The sequence below is a fragment of the Schistocerca americana genome, chromosome 7 (assembly GCF_021461395.2).
Source record: "Schistocerca americana isolate TAMUIC-IGC-003095 chromosome 7, iqSchAmer2.1, whole genome shotgun sequence".
Classification (NCBI taxonomy): domain Eukaryota; kingdom Metazoa; phylum Arthropoda; class Insecta; order Orthoptera; family Acrididae; genus Schistocerca; species Schistocerca americana.
The window spans coordinates 76,940,638-76,963,335 of NC_060125.1; the positions used below are offsets into that span (position 1 = coordinate 76,940,638).

At 47.0% G+C, this 22,698-nt stretch overlaps 1 protein-coding gene and 1 non-coding gene across 2 annotated transcripts in view; one reads left to right on the forward strand and one right to left on the reverse strand.

Annotated features, from left to right (window-relative positions):
- Nucleotides 1-3,710: 3,710 nt before the first annotated feature.
- Nucleotides 3,711-22,698, reverse strand: part of LOC124622724 — a 33,357-nt gene continuing 14,369 nt past the window's right edge. Inside the window, exons 3-5 of the mRNA XM_047148514.1 lie at nucleotides 16,169-16,279; nucleotides 4,139-4,299; nucleotides 3,711-3,727 (exon numbers count right to left, since the gene is read on the reverse strand). Coding sequence (XP_047004470.1) covers nucleotides 3,711-3,727; nucleotides 4,139-4,299; nucleotides 16,169-16,279 — 289 coding nt within the window. The remainder of the gene's footprint in view (nucleotides 3,728-4,138; nucleotides 4,300-16,168; nucleotides 16,280-22,698) is intronic.
- Nucleotides 14,811-14,883, forward strand: Trnaa-cgc. Its single transcript has one exon. It is a non-coding gene; the product is annotated as a tRNA-Ala (tRNA).

Below are 22,698 nucleotides of genomic sequence, written 5' to 3' on the forward strand. Positions count from 1 at the left end.
ACTGTTAAATATTTTATTTTTGAGAATAATTATCATTCTCTTAATAGTTAGTCTCCATTCGATGGTCTTTATTGTTTTATTCTGCGTTTTCTTTCTTTGTCCTTTTTCCTGTTGATTTCGGCGCCCTAGGGATTCCCTTTTACGAACTTTAGTTGTGTGACCAATACCGTATGATGCTGCAGATGATCCAGCTTCCTCTGGTGCTGTTACTCTGCGACTGGCAGTAGCATAGTAAACAGGGCAGAGGATATTGGATTACATGAGTCATTAACTGGATATACTTGTGGTGGCATAAGCCTTGATCACAGAGTTGCAGTGCCTGATGTGGATACCTTATGGTTTGAAAAATCAATAGGAAACAAAGCAAAACGAAAAACAATGTAAACAGCTCAGTGAAGACAAAAGAAAAAGAGAACAATATTTAGACAATGGAGAAAAGAACAACAATTGGTAACGAAATCCATGGTTTTATTACAGTAGATCTAGATTTAGACTATCATATAGTTACTTCAGCGGCAAAAAAATACAAGACAGGAGAACCAGGAACAAATGTAAGATAGTTAACAGCGTATTTTAGATGCAGACATTAACACCACAAAATTCCATACCATATAACAACAGGTGACGTTAGTCCAAAGTGTCATGTAGTAAACAATAATAGTTGATGTAGAGAATACGAGAGTCTAATATCAACTGAAGCGGTTGCTTACACGACTGAGCAGGAAGAAAATGTAACGACAGAGACGTGTGGTGCACTGTTTTGAGACGCCAGTGAATAGTTTAATAGAAGGGAAACTATGTAATTTTTTAAAATATTTCTAAAAATGTACTGAACAATAAAGCCACAGATAATCGTTAAATGATAGACATCAAATCACATTTGTGGAGCCATAATTATAGCCCGCTAAATAAGAGTTAATTACAGAGTAATCGTAATTATTTTGCATTACAAACAAATGGGAGGAGATCCATTTAAAATTCCGTAGTGTAGAGAAAAGTTCAGTATTAAAATAATATGTCAAACTAATTAAAATATAGAGGAATGACAATAGTACAAGAAATATGGTGTGCCCTCTCTGGGTATAAACTAAAATCGTACAGATCGTAAACGTACATTGGCGACATCTCTGGGCTTATAATATAAACATGTGGAATAAAACAGAATTACAATGTCTAAAGGTATGCAGCTAGTCAGCGACGCATTAAAATTAGCAAACAAGTGAAATAAAGGAATTTATCATGGGAAATAATATATGTTCAAAGCAACTCAGATTAAGTGATGACGTAGTTATATTAAAACATGCGCCCTCACTGGTGTAATGTGAGTCACCATACCTTGCTAAGGAATGAGCTAACCATACTTAGTGCAACTTTTCTGACGTCATGTCCCCAGAAACAAACAAAAATATGAAAATAGCATAAGAACTTAAGAGAACATCCGTATGAAGTGTAATGTACTCGCTCGTAACACCCCAGGGACATGATATACACTCCTGGAAATGGAAAAAAGAACACATTGACACCGGTGTGTCAGACCCACCATACTTGCTCCGGACACTGCGAGAGGGCTGTACAAGCAATGATCACACGCACGGCACAGCGGACACACCAGGAACCGCGGTGTTGGCCGTCGAATGGCGCTAGCTGCGCAGCATTTGTGCACCGCCGCCGTCAGTGTCAGCCAGTTTGCCGTGGCATACGGAGTTCCATCGCAGTCTTTAACACTGGTAGCATGCCGCGACAGCGTGGACGTGAACCGTATGTGCAGTTGACGGACTTTGAGCGAGGGCGTATAGTGGGCATGCGGGAGGCCGGGTGGACGTACCGCCGAATTGCTCAACACGTGGGGCGTGAGGTCTCCACAGTACATCGATGTTGTCGCCAGTGGTCGGCGGAAGGTGCACGTGCCCGTCGACCTGGGACCGGACCGCAGCGACGCACGGATGCACGCCAAGACCGTAGGATCCTACGCAGTGCCGTAGGGGACCGCACCGCCACTTCCCAGCAAATTAGGGACACTGTTGCTCCTGGGGTATCGGCGAGGACCATTCGCAACCGTCTCCATGAAGCTGGGCTACGGTCCCGCACACCGTTAGGCCGTCTTCCGCTCACGCCCCAACATACTGCAGCCCGTCTCCAGTGGTGTCGCGACAGGCGTGAATGGAGGGACGAATGGAGACGTGTCGTCTTCAGCGATGAGAGTCGCTTCTGCCTTGGTGCCAATGATGGTCGTATACGTGTTTGTCGCCGTGCAGGTGAGCACCACAATCAGGACTGCATACGACCGAGGCACACAGGGCCAACACCCGGCATCATGGTGTGGGGAGCGATCTCCTACACTGGCCGTACACCACTGGTGATCGTCGAGGGGACACTGAATAGTGCACGGTACATCCAAACCGTCGTCGAACCCATCGTTCTACCATTCCTAGACCGGCAAGGGAACTTGCTGTTCCAACAGGACAATGCACGTCCGCATGTATCCCGTGCCACCCAACGTGCTCTAGAAGGTGTAAGTCAACTACCCTGGCCAGCAAGATCTCCGGATCTGTCCCCCATTGAGCATGTTTGGGACTGGATGAAGCGTCGTCTCACGCGGTCTGCACGTCCAGCACGAACGCTGGTCCAACTGAGGTGCCAGGTGGAAATGGCATGGCAAGCCGTTCCACAGGACTACATCCAGCATCTCTACGATCGTCTCCATGGGAGAATAGCAGCCTGCATTGCTGCGAAAGGTGGATATACACTGTACCAGTGCCGACATTGTGCATGCTCTGTTGCCTGTGTCTATGTGCCTGTGGTTCTGTCAGTGTGATCATGTGATGTATCTGACCCCAGGAATGTGTCAATAAAGTTTCCCCTTCCTGGGACAATGAATTCACGGTGTTCTTATTTCAGTTTCCAGGAGTGTATATTACCGATATACGCCACGCTATGGCGTAAATCGGCGGTAAAATTTCGGGCAGTGGGACACAACTTATTTTGGACTATAAATCAACAGTTTGACAATTTCAGCTAACGTTAAATGTATTGCATTGGAAAATATGGTACTCATTAATTAGGCAAAAACAGTAACGAAGTAAATAATAAAACCTTACACCTGTTAATCGGCCAAATAAGTGACCTGGATACGGACTTGTATGGGGTTGGGTCTGATTACCCCCTTCTTTTTACAACATGTTTTAACCATTAATTGAGTTTTATTGTTCAGTACATTTTTAATTTTTAACGAAAAGTTACATAGCTTCACTATTATTTAACTATTCACCGGTGCCTCAATACAGGGAACTACATGTCTCTCTTGTCACATTTTCGTCCTGTTCAACCATGAGTGCAAGGGGTTAAATTGCTGTATGCTCTGAATCAACCAAAACTGATACTTGAGACTAATGTCACCTACTGTTATATGGTATGTAAGTGTGTGGTGCTCATATTTGCACTTACGATACGTCGTTAACTATCTTACATTTGTTCCTGATATCATGTTTTGTAATTTTTTGCAGTGAAGATGACTATGTAATAGTTTAAATCTAGATCTGCTGTATCAAAACGACGAACTTCGTGATCGATTGCTGTTCTTTCCTCCATTGTCTATATTCAGTGATCGCTGCGCACAACGGAATCATAAGGACTCCAATGTAATTAGAACAGTATTTATTCTCCGTAATGACACAGTTTTTGCTGTGTTTTGCTCGCGGTGCATGACTGCATTAGTTAATCAAAATACCTGTGATTGCACAAACATTTACACAGTAAAAGAAAAAAAACTTTATTTGTTCAGTGCGACGTGTTACAGTTTTTCAGGAAAATGCATAACGTCACAAATAAATAGGTGAAAAAAATCCACAGGCTCATTACCACAGTGATATCATTAAAGTACTCGGAGCCATTCGTCTCTTTCAGTTTCTTCTGTTTCCTTACACAGCACTGCGTGTGTAGAAAATATACCTGCGAACAGAGGCTTCTGGGCACTCTGTTGGCATACAGTCATTTGGTCGAGGTGGTAGCTGGCTCTGCCACTAGAGACTGTTGTCACGGATGGGGTAGTCGTAGAGATCGTCCACGCTGGTGTAGGAGTGGTAATAGGGAGTGACAGGGGACACGGTGGAGGTCAGCGGATCGTCGCCGAGGTCGAGGCCGTGGTCGTGGTCGTGGTGGAGGCTGCTGATGAGCGCCAGCAGGTCGAAGTCGCAGGTGCGTCGGTAGTGGTCGCAGCCCCGGTCGGACTTGCCGTGGCGCTCCGCAGCGTGGAACTCCCGTTCCGGCAGCTCGCCCGTGTCCTCCACCGTGGACGACGGCCTGCAACAGCGGCCCTCGCTCCAGTGTTTGTCCACGGTACCTGCATGGACTACCGTCTACAACTCAGGCTGCTCTAACGCTGTCCCACGGGACAATCGTGCCGCTGTCCTCCTCCCCCCCCCCCCCCCCCCAGTCCCGTCACCCCAATCGTGTAGGCTACCCGCAATATGGTCCTACTGCACCCTTTATATGGTCCTACTGCACCCTTTCTAGACATTCGCCAATCATTTGGCCATCTCCGCAAGCGAGTGAAATGGACGCTACGGCCCGGTGCTGCTGAGACATTGTAGGCCCCTAAATGCCTGCTGTCCTACTGTTCTGTCACCCTACTCCCAGTAAAAGGAAAATTTTTTGAAACCGTCATCAACAATAGACTAACCAAGGACGCGGAAAAGCCAAACTCCTACATGAGTGGCAAGCAGGTTTCCACGAAACCCATTCGTCAGTTGATCCCGTAATGTGACTATGCAGCGGGTTAACAAGAGGACTCAGTATACTGCAGTGTACCTGCGGTTCCTGGACATAGAAAGGGTTTTTGATAAAGTGTGGCACAAGGGTTCGTACTGTCAAGTACTCACAATGGGCATAGCACCGAAGATGACACCTCTAATCTCGAACACACTTGACAACCTACCATCGGCAACCTGTGTAAAGGAAGCCGCATCATGTATTTTCAGTCCAGTGGAAGGGGTACCACAGGGATCAATCATCTCTCTACTGCTATACACACTCTATACGTCCGACATATCGCTACCAAACAGATGGGACGTGAGACCTGAACTCTACGCAGACGACACTGCGTACTGGTGACATGAGCAAATAACAAAACACATCAGTCAGCAGACCCATGAGTATACGGACAAACTAGAATGAATGCCTGTCAAATGGAAAATAAAATTCAATGCTTCCATAACGCAGCTAATCATCGTCAGCCACTTTAATACTACAAAAAACAAAAAACAGTAACCCGCTGATGCAGCAGTAACATTATGGGGTCAAATAATAAAAGTCAAAGACATGGGCAAATATTTGTTGCTCACACTGGACATACTCCTCTGTTGGAACCTACACATTAAAGACATCACATCCAATCCCAGAGCAGCCTAAATCTACGAAAAACACTAGAAGGACGAAGTAGAGGAGCTAAACTGACACAAAAATATAAACGCACAAAACCATTATCCGTCCTGTTATGGAATATGCGATCCCAGTCCGGATAGCAAACCGGAATATTCTCAAAAATTAATGGCAACAGGAAGAAAAACACTTAGAACTGCTGTCAGGATGAACCCTGGAACTACAAGTAGCATGATATACCAGAACACCTTTACAAAACCATAAGCTGAAAATAGCTTCAACTTATAGCCAGGATAGGAGCGAATCGTTTCAACGACAGAACTACGAACACAAATTCTCTAGAAGAAACACACACTAAATTCACATTCCCAAATAGAAAATAACCATATCCGCCCAAAATAATCAAAACACGCATCAAGGCAACCAACACCCGAACCACAGCAACTAATACTCATACAGACACAAATGAAAACAATATAGAACAACTACTAGGAGCACCTACATAAGAAAGAAACATAAGAAGATGGCAACTGAAACAAACTTGAGAAGGATACAAAGGAACTGTAAATTAATAGACCCTCGCTGAAGTTTTAGGAAGGTTTCCCATTAGCACTAGAGGTATTGCCAGGTTCATACCATCCTCCAACACAAATCGCATAGAGCGAGAAAGAACATTAGATGAGAAGCAAATAAGAGAAGACTGGAAAATCGAAGCAGAACAGTAAAAAAAAGAATAATTTTCACTGAACACATAAAAAAAGTTCCAAGCAAATAATGTAAGTTACCATAAGATCCAAAAGGATCTTACGTTCTCTATGTGTCCGCTTTCTCCCATACGGGGTTGGAATGAAAGATGAAAGAAAAATAAAAGTAAAAATAAAATATTTTAAACATAGCTGCACAACAGCAACTGTTCCATGTAATAAAATTATAAACAGCCGACCAGTTGGGAAAAAAAAAAAAAAAAAAAAGGTGCCTGCCGCCCGGCTGACATAGCAGGGGTCTGGAACAGTCACTATGTGACCCACTGAAAGACCAGAAGCTTCCTTCCTGACCCTCCTTCGGTCAACAATACGAGAGCTGTACTGAAAGCAACCTAGGCGCAGATCCTGCATTTGATTCTGCGGGAGGTCACAGAGTGATTTCGGACGTTTTTCCGAATACTCTTCATCCTCAACGTCTCTACTGCAGGACTAGGGATGAGAGTGCTGCCCACGTCACCATTCCATAGTGTTTGGTTGCTGATCAGAATGTAGATTACGTCCACAGTGATCGTCCACCACCCCTCTCCTATCCCCAGTTTTAACAGGACACAGATGCCTAAGATTGTGACAGTAATAACAGTAGAAACATAAGTATTTCAGTGTAATAATACAAATGAACAATTTCTTTACTTTAGTGATTAACAAATCGCTGTAACTATGGCAGAAAAATCTATTAATTTTGATTTACCTGAACATGTTTCGGCAGTTTCTGCGTTACTTCAGTGGTGTCTTTGTTTATTTTCTTTCCGATGTGATACTATCAGTTAGGTACGTTGGTAGTTTCGTGTCTATGGAAGAAACTTTACTCTTCCTACGGGTTTATGAATATAGTTTATTCAATTATTTTCCCGAGAGCTACAGCAACGACTCTTAATTTTTTAAACGTAAAGTCTATCATGTAGCTGTTGGATTGATATCAACTGTGTACGAAAAACTTCGAACCAGAATTCCATAAATTTTAGCTCGGCTGCTAGAAATGTGCACATCTTTATGTGGGTGTAACATGCTGTACACACAGTAGTCGGTGTCAAGAAATGCCAACCTTGTTCGATATGCTGTTTGAAATCATCTGGAGTTTTTGCTTCGGTAACGTAAGCAGGATTCTTTATATATCTCCACAGAAAGAAGCCTACTGGTATTAAACTGAACGACCATGTGGCTCTTTCCTGAGAACCACAATGCCCTAACTGTCTTTCAAGAAATATGTTGTTCAGTTCTTGCAGAACATCACGCACAGAATGGACTGCGCGACCATCGTGTTCCAGCCGTATACGGCCTGTAATACCTAGACAGACAATTTCGAGGAGAACACCTAAATTGCCAACCGTAAAAGCTCAATACATCTCATGTGGCAGAGTACCTGCGAACTAGTGTGGACCATTGATTTCATTTCCAATGAAACCATACCCCGCAGTAATGAACCAACCGCTTTGATGATCGACATATCGTACCCACCTAGGATTTTCTCTGGATCTAGTTATGCCAATTATGACCGATCACTGTACCATAATATGTAAACAGCGTTCGTCAGATGGTTCAAATGGTTCAAATGGCTCTGAGCACTATGGGACTTAACATCCGTGGTCATCAGTCCCCTAGAACTTAGAACTACTTAAACCTAACTAACCTAAGGACATCACACACATCCATGCCCGAGGCAGGATTCGAACCTGCGACCGTAGCAGTTGCGCGGTTCCGGACTGAGCGCCTTAACCGCGAGACCACCGCAGCCGGCGTTCGTCAGATCACATACACTTTGTAAGGTATCCAGAGTGGACTTATTCACAACCCATTTGCAGAAAGCAACTTCCCGAATAAAACCGCTCACAATCAACTTCTAAGGCAGTGACACGTGGTACGTGTGAAACTTTTGACCGAGCGCCCTTCGCCAGACAGATGTAAGAGTGATGTCAATGACCTCCCGTAAGCTCACGTTAGGATCGTAATAATATACACTCCTGGAAATGGAAAAAAGAACACATTGACACCGGTGTGTCAGACCCACCATACTTGCTCCGGACACTGCGAGAGGGCTGTACAAGCAATGATCACACGCACGGCACAGCGGACACACCAGGAACCGCGGTGTTGGCCGTCGAATGGCGCTAGCTGCGCAGCATTTGTGCACCGCCGCCGTCAGTGTCAGCCAGTTTGCCGTGACATACGGAGCTCCATCGCAGTCTTTAACACTGGTAGCATGCCGCGACAGCGTGGACGTGAACCGTATGTGCAGTTGACGGACTTTGAGCGAGGGCGTATAGTGGGCATGCGGGAGGCCGGGTGGACGTACCGTCGAATTGCTCAACACGTGGGGCGTGAGGTCTCCACAGTACATCGATGTTGTCGCCAGTGGTCGGCGGAAGGTGCACGTGCCAGTCGACCTGGGACCGGACCGCAGCGACGTACGGATGCACGCCAAGACCGTAGGATCCTATGCAGTGCCGTAGGGGACCGCACCGCCACTTCCCAGCAAATTAGGGACACTGTTGCTCCTGGGGTATCGGCGAGGACCATTCGCAACCGTCTCCATGAAGCTGGGCTACGGTCCCGCACACCGTTAGGCCGTCTTCCGCTCACGCCCCAACATCGTGCAGCCCGCCTCCAGTGGTGTCGCGACAGGCGTGAATGGAGGGACGAATGGAGACGTGTCGTCTTCAGCGATGAGAGTCGCTTCTGCCTTGGTGCCAATGATGGTCGTATGCGTGTTTGGCGCCGTGCAGGTGAGCGCCACAATCAGGACTGCATACGACCGAGGCACACAGGGCCAACACCCGGCATCATGGTGTGGGGAGCGATCTCCTACACTGGCCGTACACCACTGGTGATCGTCGAGGGGACACTGAATAGTGCACGGTACATCCAAACCGTCATCGAACCCATCGTTCTACCATTCCTAGACCGGCAAGGGAACTTGCTGTTCCAACAGGACAATGCACGTCCACATGTATCCCGTGCCACCCAACGTGCTCTAGAAGGTGTAAGTCAACTACCCTGGCCAGCAAGATCTCCGGATCTGTCCCCCATTGAGCATGTTTGGGACTGGATGAAGCGTCGTCTCACGCGGTCTGCACGTCCAGCACGAACGCTGGTCCAACTGAGGCGCCAGGTGGAAATGGCATGGCAAGCCGTTCCACAGGACTACATCCAGCATCTGTACGATCGTCTCCATGGGAGAATAGCAGCCTGCATTGCTGCGAAAGGTGGATATACACTGTACTAGTGCCGACATTGTGCATGCTCTGTTGCCTGTGTCTATGTGCCTGTGGTTCTGTCAGTGTGATCATGTGATGTATCTGACCCCAGGAATGTGTCAATAAAGTTTCCCCTTCCTGGGACAATGAATTCACGGTGTTCTTATTTCAATTTCCAGGAGTGTATATTGCAGTTGAAACAAACGCTTCCGTACCCTCGCCTTTTGCTGATCTTCCTCTATTACCGCAGCACCTTCTCAAACTATTTGTTTGTCAAAGTCGTCGTTCATCACGTAAGAACGCAACGGCTCTTGGAGCCCTTCGGCCACGATATTTCGCGGCTCAAGCCATGGGTGCTTCATTGATGTCATTTCGGCATCCGCCGAGTATCAGCAATGTGGCAGTGTACTCACTGGATGTATAGAGCATGTTATTTCCATGTCAATATCCGTTTGTTTGTGCATCCCCACGTTGTATGCAGTGAAGGAAGCATTTAACATTCTAGCCGAACAAAACTTCAAACAGCACATCGAGGAAACTTGCCGCTCGGTCAATTCAGCAAATTTCGGTACAGCATTTTGCATCCGTCCCTAAGACTTCGAACATTTATAACCGTCCACCTAATTTTAGATAGCAGAGCCGCGCGGGATTAGCCGAGCGGTTTAAGGCGCTGCAGTCATGGACTGTGCGGCTGGTGCCGGCGGAGGTTCGAGTCCTCCCTCGGGCATGGGTGTGTGTGTGTTTGTCCTTAGGATAATTTAGGTTAAGCAGTGTGTTAGCTTAGGGACTGATGACCTTAGCAGTTAAGTCCCATAAGATTTCACACACATTTGAACTTTTTTTTTTTAGATAGCAGACAGAAGTTTTATTTAAACTGATTTGTTCACAGTTCGTTTAAATAAATCAACTATGTGACATAAAACGCAGTTCGATATTTAAAAAATTATAACTCGCTGCTTCAATTGTCTGACATATACTGGTAACTAAATGAGCGATGTTCATAGCTCCGCAGGAAGAGTAACGTTTCTTACACCTAGCTGTCTGAATAAATACTCCTTCCAATTATCAATTTGTAAAAGAAACTCATTATCTTACACACACTGTATGTAAAAATATAAATGGTTCTGATAAACTGTCCCTTGGAGGGGGTGGTGACTCCTCTGACGTCCTCCTTGAATTCGCGCCTGAAGCAACCTGTTTTTCCATATCGCAAGGGGAGCGAAGGGGGTCATAACAGTTGCTAAATTACTTCTTGCAGTACGTCAGTGAGCTTGTAAGTTTGATAGCAAGATATACACATCGCTTCTCGTTCGCCTGCAATACAAAAAGCTTGTTACAATTGTAAAACGCAACAAACGTGAAATAAATATTGTAATACTGTCTTCACTGACAAAAAATCTAGTTTGCTGACATTCATCGCGATAGATGGTTATATACGGACCGAATATGATGATGGAGGCTGTCGTGCGTCAATAGAGTGCTTTGTTTAAGAGAGAAAGGACAAATGTTTAACTTTATAATCGAAGTGACCCATCATCTGTGGTCAGCTACGTGCTGGTAGGAAAATGTTGACAAAATAATTGGTGAAAATCAATGCTTCGTGATATATTAACTGACGGACAAGTTTCCGCAAGTGTCTCGGAGTGTTTCGCAGATCATCAGTAAACAGTTAGGGTATCAGAAGTTGTATGCTCGTTGCTTTCTCAGATTCTGCTCTGAGAATCACGAAACTCATAAGCTGTCTGTTTTTTCTGAACTTACGATGCGGAAGGAAAGGCCTACTGAACGTAGCATTTGCTAGGCTCAGGCAGTGACGAAATAGCGCTCAGTTATACTCCGTTACATCGCCTCGCTCAACAAGGAGAGAAGAAAGCAGTTTTGAAGGCATTAAGAAAATTGATAAGAGGAGTTCGTGTACGAGCGACGCGGTGTTCGTATTACGGGTTCTGCGATTTAGCACAATGCCATCCGCCCTACAGACCACATTTGACTCCAAGTGGTTTCTACCTCCTGATGCACTTGACAAAGTACACAGCGCAACAGAATTAAAGGATCACTTTTTCGAAACCCTGTAATTGACTTCCTCTGTGATGCAGGTTTCATATTTGGTTCAAATCTGCCGATAGCCTTTCTCTGTACTGGGACAGTAGCATGGCGCCCTGCGACCACACCCTCGGATACGGCGACGCTTGGAACTGCTCAGAAGTTCATCAGAAGTATAAGGTGGGTTAATGGTGTCACATTATCACCAAATTGCATCACAGTTCTACCCAACGCCACCGTGGATGTGTCATATGATGGGACGATCGTCACATGCCCTCCTACCCACATTTCATACCTTCTTTTAATACTTACGGTCCGCAGCTCGTGGTCGTGCGGTAGCGTTCTCGCTTCCCGCGCCCGAGTTCCCGAGTTCGATTCCCGGCGGGGTCAGGGATTTTCTCTGCCTCGTGATTACTGGGTGTTGTGTGATGTCCTTAGTTAGGTTTAAGTAGTTCTAGGTTCTAGGGGACTGATGACTATAGATGTTAAGTCCCATGGTGTTCAGAGCCATTTGAACCATTTGAATTTGATACTTACGTTATGGGGAGGGGTATGAACGGTGACACCCAGCGTTGAAACAAGGCAGTTTTACTGTGGGTGGACAAGAAAAAGATCTTAGACACACCTCCCCTCAAAATCGACAGACAAAAACCTCAGAGCGTGGCTTAAATGGTGTCAATAAAACCAGCCCTTTGCTTGGGGCGTTGATTTCTGCACAATTCGCGGTCGGAAACGTTGAAACCTTTGACACTACTGACACCTGCAGACTTTCAACCCCCCTTTAAAGATACTGTGGGACTGCATACCCATTGAACGTAATCGTACCCCTCTGGAGTGCAGCGCGACCGCAATTTTTGCTCTCGAGTATAGGCTGGAACCACTAGGGACCGGTGAAAATCATTCGAACTGGGGTGTCTTAAAGAGACACATTGCTGTTCACACCACACTATGTGATTAAAAGTATACGGACTCCTGGCTGAAAATGACTTACAAGTTCATGGTGCCCTCCAAGGGTAATGCTGGAAATCAATATGGTGTTGGCCCATCTTTAGCTTTGATGATAGGGGACTCTCGCAGGCATACGTTCAATCAGGTGCTGGAAGGTTTCTTGGGGAATGGCAGCCCATTCTTCACGGAGTGCTGCACTGAGGAGAGTTATCGATGTCGGTCGATGAGGCCTGGCACGAAGTTCCAAAACATCCCAGAGGTGTTCTTTAGGATTCGGGCCAGGACTCTGTGCAGGCCAGTCCATTACAGGGATGTTATTGTCGTGTACCCACTCCGCCACAGACCGTGCATTATGAACAGGTGCTCGATCGTGCTGAAAGATGCAGTCGCCTTCCTCCAATTGTTCTTCAACAGTGGGAACCAAGAAGGCGCTTAAAACAGCAATGTAGGCCTGCGCTGTGATAGTACCACGCAAAACAACAAGGGTTGCAAGCCCCCTCCATGAAAAACACGACCACACCATAACACCACCGTCTCCGAATTTTACTGTTGGCACTACACAAGCTGGCAGATGACGTTCACAGGGAATTTGCCATACCCACACCCTGCCATCCGATATCCAAATTGTGTACCGTGATTCGTCACTCCACACAATGTTTTTCCACAGTTCAGTCGTCCATTGTTTACTCTCCTTACAGCAAGTGAGGCGTCGTTTCTCATTGATGGGTGTAATGTGTGGCTTATTAGCTTATGAGCAGCCGCTCGACCATGAAATCCAAGTTTTCTCACCTCGCGCCTAACTGTCATAATACTTGCATGTGGATACTGATGCAGTTTGGAAATCCTTTGTGATGGTCTGAATAGGTGTCCGCCTATTACACTTTACGACCCGCTTCAACTGCCGGCGATCTCTGTCAGTCAACAGACGAGGTCGGCCTGTACGCTTTTGTGCTGTAGGCGTCCCTTCACGTTTCCACTTCACTGTCACATCGGAAACAGTGGACCTATGTATATTTAGGAGTGTGGAAATCTCGGGCATTGATGTATGACACACGTGACACGCAATCACCTGACCACGTTCGAAGTCCGTGAGTTCCGCGCAGCGCCCCATTCCGCTCTCTCACGATGTCTAATGACTATTGAAGTCACCGACATGGAGTACCTGGCAGTAGGTGGCAGCAAAATGCACCTGATATGAAAAACGTATGTTTTTGGGGGTGTCCGGATACTTTTGATCTCACAGTGTATGTCAATGTCGCATCCCTCTTTCCCTTGGGGCGATGATTGCTGCTTCATATCACGTTCAATTTTCGTCGAATGATTAGGGCCGGTTCCTAGTAGTTCCCGCCTGTACACGATAGCTAAAATAATGGTCCCGCTGCAGTTCAGAGGGCTGGGACCACGTTCAGTGGGGCCAGAACCCCATCTTCAGAGAGGTCCGGTGGTGTTAACAGCGTCAAAGGTTGCCAAGAACGCCATGCTGTTGCTTATAGCACTAAGAACTGTCGTTTTCGATCGTGAAATCTGTATGAATGCCTCCCCGAGGAATGGGGTGGTTACATTGACACCGTATATGCCACCCTCGCAGGCCTTCTCGTGTCGATTCTGAGCGGTGGTGTGTCTGAAATCGTTTCCTAGTCAAAGTCGTAAGAGAACCGCTAGATTTCAATGTTGAGCGTCGCCGTTCACGCCTCCATCGCAGAGGGTCAAAAAATGGCTCTGAGTACTATGGGACTTAACTTCTGAGGTCATCAGTCGCCTAGAATTTAGAACTACTTAAACCTAACTAACCTAAGGACATCACACACATCCATGCCCGAGGCAAGATTCGAACCTGCGACCGAAGCGGCCGCGCGGTTCCAGACTAAAGCGGCTAGAACCGCTCGGCCACCCTGGCCGGCGCAGAGGGTCAAAAAAAGGAGTTAAATGTGGGTAAAAAGAGGTGTCACGATCTCGCCATCGTGTGACACGTTCACTGTGACGCTGGGCTGTAATGTGTTGCAATTCCCTGACATCATTAACACACATCAAACTTTACATGAACTTCTGAGCTGTGGCCTTTTTTTCGCATTTTTGGGCACCTTACTATTCCAAGCGTCTGCAAGGACGACGTAGCAAGGCACCCTGCTCTTGCTTTTACAGAGGAAGGTTCGAGGAACCTTTAAGCAAAATGTCAAACTTCTGCGTCCCAAAGTGGAACAACTACGGGCTTTTGAAAAAGTAGCCCTTTAATTCTGTTGTATAGTGTAGCCTGGTTCACAGCGCTTTCACTCCAACGGAGAATTTTAAGATGGTCATTTTCTGGGATGTCATATAGCAAAACTTTATCGTGAGGGAATTTGTCAACTCTTTAACAGATATGGTAATTGCTTAAATCTAAATATTATTACGAAAGTATGTGACAAAAAGGCGTAGTTTTGGGACTTTTACAATATATTTGCTTTCACTATTCCAGTATTTTGCTTATAGCCTACTTTACATCAGACCGAGCGAGGTGGCGCAGTGGTTAGCACACTGGACTCGCATTCGGGAGGACGACGGTTCAATCCCGTCTCCCGCCATCCTGATTTAGGTTTTCCGTGATTTCCCTAAATCGTTTCAGGCAAATGCCGGGATGGTTCCTTTGAAAGGGCACAGCCGATTTCCTTCCCAATCCTTCCCTAACCCGAGCTTGCGCTCCGTCTCTAATGACATCGTTGTCGACGGGACGTTAATCACTAACCACCACCACCACTTTACATCAGCTAACGAATATGCCACGTGCATTACACTTCACAAGCGCAGACAATGGGATGAATACGAGAGTTGCCCAGTAAGTAAAGCACCACATTTTTTTCTTCAACAGTTCCTTATTGCACATAATGAGAATTACATACTCGAAAGAATGGTGTTTTATCTAGACGCCCTATTTTTTCACGTAATCTGCATCCCGTTCTATGGCCTTCCTCTGGTTCCAAACAAGGGCGTGTATGCCCTGTCTGTAGCAGTCCTTGTCCTGGTGGCGGAGCCAGTGCTTCACTGTGTGAATGACCTCCTCTTAGTCCTCAAAATGTCTTCCACGAATGGCATCCTTTAATGGCCCACATAAGTGGAAGTGCGAGGCGGCTAGGCCAGGGCTGTCGGGTGTGACAGCCGTGGATGGGTCTCCCCGACCGCTGCATATCGTGGAGCTCCACCGAACCGCCTTTTGAAGACCGCACCCTCCGTACCCAGCGGCTAACTGTACTTCTGTGCCGCGCGGAGTGGCCGCGCGGTTAGAGGCGCCATGTCACTGACTGGGTGGCCCCTTCCGCCGGGGTTTCGAGTCCTCCCTCGGGCATGGGTGTGTGTGTGTGTAAGTTAGTTTAAGTTCGTTTAAATAATGTGTAAGTCTAGGGACCGATGACCTCAGCAGTTTGGTCCCTTAGAAATTCTCACACATTTGAACATATTTTTTTTTTTTTTTTACTTCTGTCGACAATAGTTGCTTCATAGACTTTGCACAAGCGTTTTTGAATATTCCCCTCAGTTTCTTTCTCTGCAGTCAGTAATTCAATGACGGCACGTTGTTTGTAACGTACCTCACCTATAGACACCATTTTGAAACTGTCCTGCAGCTACGTTGTCTGTCGGAAGTGACAAAACTTGGGGCGTTCACTCAGGAGACTTCAAATAACACATACGTAACGTTTCGTACTCGTAGCATTGTTTTCGGGTGAGAAAAAAATGAGGTGCATTGCTTTCTGGGCAACCCTAGTATAATGAGAAGCACACAGAAGATGTCGCATCCAAGATGGTCATACGGTTGTGACTCGATAGGGTATATTCATACATCAAGACCCATACAGGATAGGTAACGATACTTACGTGAGCAGGATGTGGAGGATGTCTTCGGCCAGCCCGCCAACCCTGGTGAATGGCTTTTCCGCAGCCTCGCAAATGGCCCTCAGAAGACAGTTGCGGCCATCAATGCCCAGTCTGTAAGGAAAAAACAATACCTTTTGTACACCATTCGCACGAAGCCTTTGCTTGTGTGACGCATTATGCGGCCTGAATATAACCAAAACTCCCAAACCTCTATGAGGGTGGCTTCTAAGCTACACGATCCAGTTACATTAACGTGATAACCATCTATGTGCGATATCAACAAGTAGTGTTCATTCACAAACGTCCGGTGCGAGACTAGTAGTGGAAGGTTTATAAAACACGTCGGGTGGGGGATGCGGGAAACACTGCTGTCGTTGTCGTAATGCGGGAACGGAGCAATTTATCTCACGTCCAAAACGATATGATCTTTCGGGCCAAGGGTGGAAGCATTTCCTAAACTGTTCGCGTGCCGCCGTGGTTACAGTATAAAGTTGACGGCAAAATGGCGCTATCGAAGACCGACGCGGAGATGCCTGGGGGGGGGCGGACGTGCAACTGTGCAGTTGACCGCCCATATCCACCAAGGGGCTATCAACAGTGTCAGTTCAATGATCGTTCAGCGTACACTGCTTCGTATGGGCTTCTGCAGAAAGAGTCTGGTTCCTTCATCTATGCTGACTGCTGCTCATTGACGGCGAAGACCGGAATTTTTAGACCACTATCCCAGCTGGATGATCGCTGCCCAGTGACAGGTGGTCTTTTTTATGCTCCAACTGACAGAAAGGACAGTTGCTGACGGAGCTGCAATATGCAAAAAAATTCTTAGAAAGCAAATACCCCGCAACAATCTTCGGAAGCGTCCAGGCCGGAGGAGAGGCTGTTTTGTGTGGGTAATGATTTCGTGGCATTCTATAGATGTTATCGTCATTCTGGGTGGGGACAATGGATCAACACAAGTATGCATCTCTTCTTGGGGAGATGCAGTATGCAGTTTGTCTTTTTTCTCAGTGCGGCGGCATCCAACAACAGGACAATGCAATGTGCCACGCAGATCTCTGTGTGCGTGCATGGTTCGAAGAGCACTCCGACGAGTTTAACGTACTCTCCCGGCCACCAGATGATCCTGACTTGAACCCAATTGAGAAGCTATGGGACAACCTCGACCGGGCTGTTCGCGCCTTGGATCCTCAACCGAGAAACCTAGTGCAGCAGCCCATGGCAATGAAGTCGTCATGGCTCCACATCCGTTTGGTATCTTCCAGAACCTCACTGACACTCTTGTTTCACGTCCACGCTGCAAAAAGTGGCTATTCAGGCATCTGACAGGCGGTTACATTAATGCGACTGGACCGTATAGGAACGTATTTCTGCCCAATACCTTATCCATTTCATTACTTTTTTCATGATATGTTTTTATAGTATGAATTAAAAATAGGAAGCATCTGAGCAATTGTCTGCGAGCTGCCCACCTACTTAAAAATAGAGGAGAGGTGTTTTGCAGACATATTCACGCTAGCCGATGTTCTCACCGTTGACGTGGCACTATAACTAATGTTACAACTCATAACCAAACTGTACGATTCCAATATTACGGTGCTTTGTTTATAGCGTGTTGAGATCCACAAACAAATCACAGTACTCAACCGCAGTTCAAATAAAAAAATCTAAAAGAGACTGCCTCCACTACGCTTGTTCGCCCTCTTTTTGAATACTGCTGCGCGGTGTGGGATCCTTACCAGCTAGGACTGACGGAGTACATCCAAAAACTTCAAAGAAGGGCTGCACGTTTTGTATCATCGCGAAATAGGGGAGAGAGTGTCATTGAAATGATGTTTTGGATGGACACCATTAAAACAAAAGCGTTTATCGTTGCGGAGGTATCTTCTCCGAAATTTCAATCACCAACTTTCTCCTTGGAATGCGAAAATATCTTGTTGACGACGACCTACATAGGGAGAAACAACCACCATGATAAAATGACGAAAATAAGAGCCCGCACGGAAAGATATAGGTGTTCGTTCAAATGGTTCAAATTGCTCTAAGCACTTTGGGACTTAACATCTGAGGTCATCAGTCACCTAGGACTTAGAACTACTTAACTAACCTAAGGACATCACACACATCCATGCCCAAGGCAGGACTGGAACCTGCGACCATAGCGGTCGCGCGGTTCCAGACTGAAGCGCCTAAAACCGCTCGGCCACATCGGCCGGTATAGGTGTTCGTTCTTTGCACATTATATGAGATTGGAATAATAGAGAATTATGAGGGTGGGTCGATGAACCTTCTGCCAGGCACTTAAATGTGATTTGCAGAGTATCCTTGTAGATGTAAATTGTTCCGTTCGACAGCATTCCAGGGCGTTTTGACTTTATGGCGCGTCGCAGTTACTGCAAAGTGTCGTGATAGTTCTGTGTATTGATTGTAGTTCCACGCTGGAGGAACTCGACGGGCAGTGGGCACCTGCAATCGAAGAAAATCATCATGACCTTACACGAACTTGCGTGAACAGCTTTGGAGTTCTTTGGCGGGAGGGGGGGGGGGGGCGGCGGGAGGAGGAGGGAGAGATGTGGGAAGTTTCCATGTTTCCACTGTTGGATTTGCCGTTTGCCCTCGGGCTGTCGGACGGATTCATCCTGTTGCACGATTACGCCTGCCTCCACTCTGCCAATCGGACGAAGGATATGCTTCAGCGATTTTCTCATCTTTGGCGACATGCGTGGACGTAGGTTTCAGTCACACGAGGAAGAGTGGGGGCGGTAAATGTCTTAACGTGTGTGATGCTTACTTCTGAATGGAACCATTCCATGGTCCAGCGTGATGGGTATTCAGTTTTCAATTGACTGTCCCTCATTCTACGAAATGCTCAGCAAGATGAGACGCTCATTAAAATCTACAGCGCGGTAAAACAGTTCCCGGTATAGTCCCATCACCTCGATACTGCGCGTCCACACACTACTGCTCTTATGGAGTAGGAGATTCGGCATCTCGATTGGCAGTTTTTCCACCACCGACTCTACAGCTCCGACCTCGCACCCAGCGACAAACAATGGGTAACTGGACAACGATTTGATGGTGACGAGGAACGCAAGACCACTGTTGTCAGCTGGTTCAATAGCTGCTGGTAAACCTTTCGTAATATGAGGTCGTGGTCTAAGAATTCTGTTCCTGACGTTTCGTCCAAGACTGCGTTGGGCATCTTCAGAGGCGCTCCCCCGCTGGCTCTTGCCGACTAACCGGTCGGACGTCAGAGAGCGACATAAATACTGTAGGAAATATAGCGGGGTCAAAATAACACGGGAACAGACATAATCCTTGTCAGAGATAAACTTAACCATCAATTGTCTTCTTGTGAGAGATGAAACTGTCCAGCGATTCTGCGGAGCTATTGCCCAAATGTCGCTGAGTTTCGTTGCCTCCTCTTTCCTATAAAAATTACCCTGATGCTTTTAAATTTCAAGGGCGTCTCTATTAGTAGTGGATAATAACTTGACGTTGTAGATAAAATTTCTGTTTCAGAAAACTTCACTTCGTAGTTTCCTGACTAAAGAGTATGCTCTGCTACGGCTGATTTCTCTGTTTATCCTAGCGGGCAAAGATTTTTGTGCTGTTTTAGCCGTGTATTTATGCTCCTCCTGGTACAAACCTTACTATACGTACACGGAATTTTGTATTCGCCACATATCGACAGAGGAGATCAGTCGGCTAGACTCAGCGGAGGGGCGCTTCTGAGGATGTCCAGCGCAGTCCTGGACGAAACGTCAAAAACAGAAGAGTTTCTTGGACCACAACCTCGCATCCCAAAAGGTTTACCAGCAGCTATGGCATCCGGTCGTAAAAGCCTTCATTATATGAACTGGTTCAGTACTCAGGTGGAGAATATCTACATTATGCGATCAAATGTATCCGGAACTCAATTTAAAGTGACTTAAAAGTTCGTGGCGCCCTCCGTCGGTAATGCTGGAATTCAGTATGCTGTTGGCTAACCGTTAGCTTTGATGACAGCTTCCACTCTCGCAGGCATACGTTCAATCAGGTGCTGAAAGGTTTCTTGGGGAATGGCAGCCCATTCTTCACGGAGTACTGCACTGAAGAGAGGTGTCGATGTCGGTCGGTGAGGCTTGGCACGAAGTCGGCGTTCCAAAACATCCCAAAGGTGTCTGTAAGATTCGGGTCAGGACTCTGTGCAGGACAGTCCATTACAGGGATGTTATTGTCGTGTAACCACTCCGCCACAGGCCGTGCATTTGAACAGGTGCTCGATCGTGTTGAAAGATGCAATCGCCATCCGCGATTTGCTCTTCAACGGTGAGAAGCAAGATGGTGCTTAAAACATCAATGAAGTCTTGTGCTGTGATAGTGCCACGCAAAACAACGAGGGGTGCAAGCCCCCACCATGAAAAACACGACCACACCATAACATCAGCGCCTCAGAATTTTACTGCTGGCATTACACACGCTGGCAGATGACGTTCACCGCACATTTGCCATACCCACACCCTGCCATCGGATCGCCACATTGTGTACCGTGATTCGTCACTCCACACAACGTTTTTCCACCAATCGTCCAATTCGCTCCTCACACCAAGCGAGGCGTCGTTTGGCATTTACTGGAGTGATGTGGGGCTTACGAGCAGCCGCTCGACCATGGACTCCGCACGTTTTCTCACCTCCTGCCTAACTATTATAGTACTTGTAGTGGATCACGATGCGGTTTAGATAGATGTCTGGTATTACACATTACGCACCTCCTCAGCTGTCGGCGGTCTCTGTCACTCAACAGACGAGGTTGGCCTGTACGCTTTTGTGCTGTACGTGAGTTCCGCGGAAAGCCGCATTCTGCTCTCTCCTCTCTCACAATGTCTGATGACTACTGAGGCCGCTGATATGGAGTACCTGGCAACAGGTGACAGCACAATGCACATAATAAGAAAAACGTATGTTTTGGGGGTGTCCGGATACTTTTGATCACATAGTGTATGCGGAGAGTATGAAGGAGTCAGTGGTTCGTAATATAGGGGTGCTTAGGAGTGAAAGGCTATGGCGCGCAATAACTTGTAGGAGACTAAAATCGCCAGTAACACCTTTTTCTAACGAATGTGTACGTAAGATGATTTTTCTGAACGGGGACAAAATGCAGGAAACGATCCCTGAGAGGTTAAGGAGCAAAACAGGTAATGTCGACGTTTGGGCGGAAATGTATTCCAAGACCGGTGCACCCATTTGAAGATGGAGAAAAAAGTATTTCACAATGCAGGTTTCAACGACTGAAAGCACATACGAGAACACACCAGAGAAGTGGAAATGACCTGTCTGTACTGGTTTTTTAGCTCCACACTCAAGAGGGCAGATATGTTGTTCACGACGGCTGTACGCTTGGAAGCGGCACCAGGGTTCATCCGTTTCAGTGCTGTTCGTGTCTCACTGTAGTACGGCCGTGTGTTGTATAGTGCAGTGCTGAGAGACGATGGTGCGGTGTACCAACCACGAACAGACTAACATGGTCTTTATACTCTGTCCAGTCACATTACTGTGACCAAGAGCGAAAAACCGGAACACCCATCTTTTGCAATTTTGACTGCTGCGAGACGTGCAGGAAGAGAGTCAATGAAGTTGCTGAAGGTACTTACAGGGATATGGAGCCATGCTGACACCACTGCACTACCTTTCTCAGTTGAGAAAAACTGCCCGATCGAGGTTTTACCGCAGATTCTCCACTGGTATTGAATCTGGGGAGTTTGGTGGCTTGCTCTTTGAACAACTCATGTACACTGAGAGAACAAAATTCGTTGCAATATTGAGCCGTGGTAAAAATTGCTGTTTTGTTAGTGTGAAGAAGTCGCCCTCCGTTTCAGGCAGTGGCGCCGCTGTGGCAATCGCAGCTTTGGTGTCTCCCTCTGGTGGGAAAGGGGAAAGGTTGCCCACGTGCATTTAAGGGGCGCTATGAGCTCGCCAGTCGGTCAGTCTGGGTCAGCCTCTCGTCCCCAGCTTGCTACTCTGCTCTCGTCCGCATTTGTTAGACAGTTAGTGTCTGTTTGTCGTTCAGAATGCTAGTATGTCTGTCGTTCGGGTCAACATTTAAAGCCGGCAAAATGAGAGTCTTCCACTCCGCCAGTAAGAGAACTCAGCGAGTGGTCGCCCGGTTGGGGCTTAGTTCTTGCATCTGAGTCTGCGCGTTAGGCCGCCAGTCTGCTCGAGTTTGCTCAGGCAATGGTCATTGGTGGTTGGATCGATCGGTTGATCGGTCGCGCACTGAGACACAAGATGACTTGTCCGTCTTGAGCGTCGGCGCATGTGAGGTCGACACGTGAGTCCAGTGGGCCGCGCCTTATAGCGAGGGGTAGTGACTTCGCGGTCAACACGAGAGCAACAGGAGTCAACCCACGACATCGGTCTGTCCAGTGCGAGCTGCGACGCTGTGAGACGGGAGATCGGCGCGCCTTCCTGCGTCCGTTGAAGCGGCTGGCAGCGCACGGTTCGGGAGAGCGATCTGGGGGTGCTGCGCCAGGTCTTCTCGAGAAATCGCAGTT